The sequence below is a fragment of the Lithobates pipiens genome, unplaced genomic scaffold (genome assembly GCF_037356315.1).
Source record: "Lithobates pipiens isolate NorthernLeopardFrog02 unplaced genomic scaffold, aLitPip1_a1.2 Scaffold_18, whole genome shotgun sequence".
NCBI lineage: Eukaryota > Metazoa > Chordata > Amphibia > Anura > Ranidae > Lithobates > Lithobates pipiens.
In genome coordinates this window covers 487,325,186-487,331,185 of record NW_027507758.1, presented here as the reverse complement: position 1 = coordinate 487,331,185, position 6,000 = coordinate 487,325,186, and the positions used below count along the sequence as shown (strand labels likewise).

At 41.1% G+C, this 6,000-nt stretch overlaps 1 protein-coding gene across 4 annotated transcripts in view; it reads right to left on the bottom strand.

The window, feature by feature from the left end:
- Positions 1–1,247: 1,247 nt before the first annotated feature.
- SPHKAP (SPHK1 interactor, AKAP domain containing) overlaps positions 1,248–6,000 on the bottom strand; it is a 354,145-nt gene continuing 349,392 nt past the window's right edge. For all 4 annotated transcript variants that reach the window (XM_077488505.1, XM_077488504.1, XM_077488507.1 and 1 more), the window contains one exon: positions 1,248–4,025. In XM_077488505.1, coding sequence (XP_077344631.1) covers positions 3,882–4,025 — 144 coding nt within the window. In that variant the 3' untranslated portion in view covers positions 1,248–3,881. The remainder of the gene's footprint in view (positions 4,026–6,000) is intronic.

Below are 6,000 nucleotides of genomic sequence, written 5' to 3'. Positions count from 1 at the left end.
AATAGGAAGAATGCCCCCCCCCCCCCTTAAAGTGCTGTTCAGAATGCCACCCTTAAAGACAGCTAAAGATATATTTGTTGTCATGCTGCTGACTTTGCTAAGTGAGGCTGAACCTTAAACTCTGTAGGCATCATCAAATAGGTGGTTCATCAGCCACAACTCAAGGAAAACCTAGCAACCTCTGGAGGAACCCCAGGGTTCCACGGAACCCTGGTTGAGAATGGCTGCCCTAATACATAAATATTGGTTTGAACCAGGGCCAGGAAGTGGGGGGAGAGAAGAGCTGCAGACGTGCATAGTGATGGATTGAATGAGGGCTCAGGTAGGTACAGGGGGAGATGAGGGGCGATACTTATGCCTAAACATTTTTTAACCTTAAGGTGCATTCGAGTAAAAAATATTTAGGCTGGGTTCACACATGAGTGTTGCGAACTGAAGGTCTGTTTTCACAGCTAAAGTAGTTGTTCACCGGTTCACATCAGTTTTTGGTGAGTATCAGGTCAGGATTGCATCAGTATCAGGTCAAGTTTACATCACAATCATGTGCTTGCAATTCGCACCGCAATGCCCAGAAAAGGCACATGTTTTTTGGGCAATGCGAAGTGCGAATGCAATGCACATATGTAAACCAGCCTCATTCAAATGAACGTATTTTAAAATGTAAAGTGTTTCCATGATTAAAGTACTGTTTGGACTGAGAAGAAGGGGGGCTAGACCCCAGAAGAAAAGCTTGTCCTGAAAATGTAACTGTCTGCAAAATATTAGGAAATGATTTTCAATCATTTAAAAAATTCTCACTGGAGCAGACTTGTAATGTGTTTTGTAATTTGTTTTGAAATGAGATTAAAAAACAATTTACAACCACTTTGCTTAAAACAAGGAAAAATACATTCAAAAGTAGATACACTATATTATGTTCCAAAAGTGTATTGTGCACAGAATTTAATATCTCATTATTAATCAATTATAATTAAAGTCATCAGGTTTTTTACCTTAATGCATTCTATACATTACGATAAAAAAAATTTGTGGGCAGCAGCCCCCCTAATACTTACTGGAGCCCCATCTCTGACCAGCAGCTCCGTGTCTGAATGGATACATGTAGCTGCAGCTCGGCTTGGGTGCCCCCATTGCAAGCTGCTTGCTGTGGAGGCACTCAACAGGAGGGAGGGGCCAGTAGAGCCAAAGAAGGGCCTGAGAAGAGGAGAATTGGGGCTGCTCTGTGCAAATCCACTGCACAGATCAGGTAAGTATAAAAGGTTTGTTTATTTTTTAGAAAAAAAATGAGACTTTACATTCACGTTAAGCTATTAAGTGCAACACTGGGAAATAAAGATATACGTGGCAACCCAGCAATTCTTTAAAAATATCAGTTTCTCTAACTCACTAACTATAAAATAATTTATCCAACATAATTCTAAAGAACTGGTGAGGGTGAAGAAATTTGCAAGAGGCCTGAGAATTCCATAATTAGAGCTCCGCAAAGGATGAATAATAATTGGCTATAGGATCATACATGGGATGATGGCAAACATTACTGCAAAGGAGACCAGTGACACTTAAAGGTGCATTTAAAAAGCAGCATTATAGCCATATAAAACAAAACAAAAAAAAAAAACAAAAAAAAAAACAATGTGCTTTACAATGGGCTATAGGCTTTATGACTGTGAAATTGGTGGATCATATTAAAAATGAATGAGTGTCGAAAAGAAAAGAAAAAAGCCCTGAGGAAAGCCCAGTCACCTGACCTGCGAAAGTCCCATGACTGTCATTTTGAACTCTGTGGGGTTTCATCAGCTACATGTCGTGGCCTGTTTTTTTTATGAATGAGGGGCCTGATTTTTTATGAATGAGCGATTCATGGTGTGCACAGCAAACAACGAGCAGATAGCAATATCTACTCTCTATTATAAAATTAGTTTTTTAGCAGAAGATCTGCATCTTGGGTACTGGGTCTAGCAGCACCCCTGAGTTAAAGGTGGGGCAAGGAGTGGAAGGCAGTGGTGGAGATAAAAGTTAATGGGGAATCTTTCACGATTCCATGTTCAGGAAGGTAACACAGCAGCAACATGTGTGATTAACAGGGGGAAATATTTGGAGAAGGAAGGGATGAGTAATGTGCAGGACATAGGCCTGAATTATGCAGGAGGACAGCAGTCTCATGCTATAGTATGGGCAGTAGCTGACCTATAGTAGACAGATGGGTGAAAGAAAAGTAAGAGGAAAAGATTTGAGATGGGTGAAAAAAGAGTAAGAGGAGAAGATCAGAGATGGGTGAAAGACAATTAAGAGGAGAAGATTTGAGATGGGCGAAAGAAGAGTAAGAGGAGAAGATTTGAGATGGGTGAAAGAAGAGGAAGAGAAGATTTGAGATAGGTGAAAGATGAGTAAGCCCTTGTACACACGGTCGGACATTCTGATAACCAAATCCGTTGGATTTTGTCAGACGGATTGTGTCCGAAACTGTTGCATACACACGGTCGGACCAAGTTGTCGGAAAATCCGATCGTTCAGAACGTGATGACGTTATTTCGTTACGACGGGACTACGTTCAGGCTAGTAGCCAATAGCTTTGGTGTAGGAATTTGATCTAAACATGCGTGGCACTTTGTCCGATCAGAATTCTCTACACATGATCGGAGTATGTCCGATCGGACCAGTTTGTCGGAAAATATTTCCAACAAGTTGGAAAATTGGGTCCGACGGATATTCCGACGGAATCAGTCCGATGCATACCACACACAGTCGGATTATCCGACAACACAGTCCGATAGGACACATTCTGACGGATTCTCCGACCGTGTGTACAAGGGCTAAGAGGAGAAGATTTGAGATGGGTGAAAGAAGAGGAAGATGAGAAGATTTGAGAAGGGTGAAAGAAGAGTAAGGAGAAGATTTGAGATGGGTGAAAGAGGAAGAGGAGAAGATTTGAGATGGGTGAAAGAAGAGGAAGAGGAGAAGATTTGACAATGGGAGGGAGTGCATCACTGTGAATGAGAGCGAAGAAGAGAGGGGTGGTTACAAAGGAAGACAGTTAAGCACTGAGAAGAGTGGAGAAAAGGTGGAGAGCGGAGTACAAAGTGGTGCGTGGGCATATGACTGAATGTGTGCAAAAATTTGTCTAGTACCAGGACAGGAAATGATCTTTTTATACGATACAGAGTTGCAGCAGTACTTACTCTAGTTAAAATTGCAAATCATCTCCAGCATCTGAGGGTAAGTTTCTCATGTGTAATGGGGAAGGGTTCACCGCTGGACAGAACGGTGTCATGCCTAGTATATTGTCCAGAACTCACAGGAACAGGCTTCATTTCTTTCTGCAGGCTCAAATTATGAAAGCTTCCTTTTCCTTCAAAATTGTACTTCCAAAAACAAAAATGGGGTAATTCACTCTGTATGTTCATGAAGGGTTTGTGTTTTGTATGGAGTTTTTCATTAGGCCTTTGATAAGTTAAATGTTTTTATTAGTTCTTTACAATGGGTGACGTGCTGTATATATGTCTTCTCATTATATTTCCTTTCATTTCATGTTATGAAAATGCTATTTTTTACTGCTGGACCATCACAGTGTGTGCCAGTTCAGATACCTCATATCCTGGTCACTTTGTACAGACCTTAAAAATAAACACGCAGTTCAACTAAACTCTGCAATTTCAAACACTTTCCTTACAATATATACATATATTTAAATATGCTAGAAAAATATTAAGCAAGGCCCACATGCCTAAAAAACGGTATCTAATACATTCTAAATATACAATCTGTCAATCCTTTCCCAGTCATGATAAAAAAAAAAGTCTGTTTGCGTTGTACTGAAGATTGGGAGTCCAGACTGACCGCAGTGAACTCCATGACTGTCCCTGCAGGGGTCTTTCATTGTATTATCCCAGTTCCAGGAGCCAGTCAAAGAAACTGGGTACCCCTTTACTGCCCTGTTCCTGTATCTTGCAGTGAAGGATGAGGGCACTGAAAATATCCCCGACTTTCCAAGACTTTGACTGAACCAATCGTGTGACTTGCAGAAACTGAAAGAAGAAGAAGAAGATTTTTCCATTATGTTAAACATCCTGTACCAGATTTCTTGCATTCAAAGAGTTTCCAACAAGGCTGAATTAGTAAAAGGAAAAAAAGTAATGTGCAAAGATCATTAACGCAAAGCAACTAGAAACATCGTCAGTAGTTAATTACACTGAACTGCTGAAAGCTACAAAAATAATTGGGTTCTACAAGTTATTGTACATTTTAGCTCTCTCTTTAAAACTAGTCTAGTAGTAAAACTTTAAAATACACTATATTTCCAAATGTATTGGAACACCTGCCTTTACACACACATCAACTTTAAGGGCATCCCAGTCTTAGTCCGTAGGGTTCAATACTGATTTGGCCCACGCTTTGCAGATATAACAGTTCAACTCTTCTGGGAAGGCTGTCCACAAGGTTTAGGAGTGTGTCTATGGGAATGTTTGACCATTCTTCCAGAAGCGCATTTGTGAGGTCAGGCACTGATGTTAAACGAGAAGGCCTGGCTCGCAGTCTTCGCTCTAATTCATCTCAAAAGGTGTTCTATTGTGTTGAGGTGTGGTTGTTTTTCAGAAGTTGGGCTTGGCCCCTTAGTTCCAGTGAAGGGAACTCTTAAGGCATCAGCATACCAAGACACTTTGGACAATTTCATGCTTCCAACTTTGTGGGAACAGTTTGAAGATGGCCCCTTCCTGTTCCAACGTGACTGCGCACCAGTGCACCAAGCAAGGTCCATAAAGACATGGATGAGTGAGTTTGGAGTGGAGGAACTTGGCTGACCTGCACAGAGTCCTGACTTCAACCTGATAGAAAACCTTTGGGATGAATTAGAGCGGAAACTGCGAGCCAGGCCTTCTCATCCAACATCAGTGCCTGACCTCACAAATGTGCTTCTGGAAGAATGGTCAAACATTGCCATTGACATACTCCCAAACCTTGTGGACAGCCTTCCCAGAAGAGTTGAAGCTGTTATAGCTGCAAAGGGTGGGCCAACTCAATACTGAACACTACGGATTAAGACTGAGATGCCATTAAAGTTCATGTGCGTGTAAAGGCAGGTGTCCAATTACTTTTGGCAATATAGTGTATATTAGCTACTAGTATGGCAGGCTTCTCAGTATATGCAAAATTACTTGCAAAATGAAAGCACCAAGGGAAGACTAGGAACTAAAAATAGGCATGGTATATAAAACATCAGTACACATTTGTGAATGTAACTAATGTTCTCCAGGATAAACTGGAGCAGTAATATTTAATTGATATAAATAATGGATATAATACAAGGCCGGGATCCAAAGGAAAAATATTCAAAGGGTGCAGGGCACTTTTATTAATAGAAGGCTGAAGAACCCATAGAATACAGTTCTCTGTCACCTAGATACATCCTCCCTAATGACAGATGTCAGAGGTGCCAGACTGCCATTCCTGATCTTACAGTACCCCACAGTTTGGTAACATCACTGATGCTGATATCCACATCAAGTTGTCATAGCTGCAGTATGTGGTTTAGCATTGTCCTGCTGAAATATGCAAGGCCTTCCCTGAAAAACACATTGTCCTGCTCTAAGACCTGGATATACTGTATCTTTCAGCATTGATGGTGCCTTTCCAGATGCCCATTCCTTACGCACTATTGCCCCCCATACCATCAGAGATGCAGGCCTTTGAACTGAGTGCTAATAGCAAGCTGGAAGGTTCCTCTTCTCTTTAGTCCAAAGAACGCGGCCTCCGTGGTTCCCAAAATGAATGTCACATTTTTATTGCCTGACCACAGAACAGTTTTCTACTTTGCAACAGACCATTTTATATGAGCTTTGGACCAGAGAAGCATTTCTGGATCATATTCAGATATGGCTTCTTATTTTCATGATGGAGCTTTATCTTGCATTTTTGGATGGCATGGCAAACTGTGTTTACAGAGAGTGATTTTTGGAAGTATTCCTGAGCCCATGCAGTGATGTCCATCACATAATCACGTTT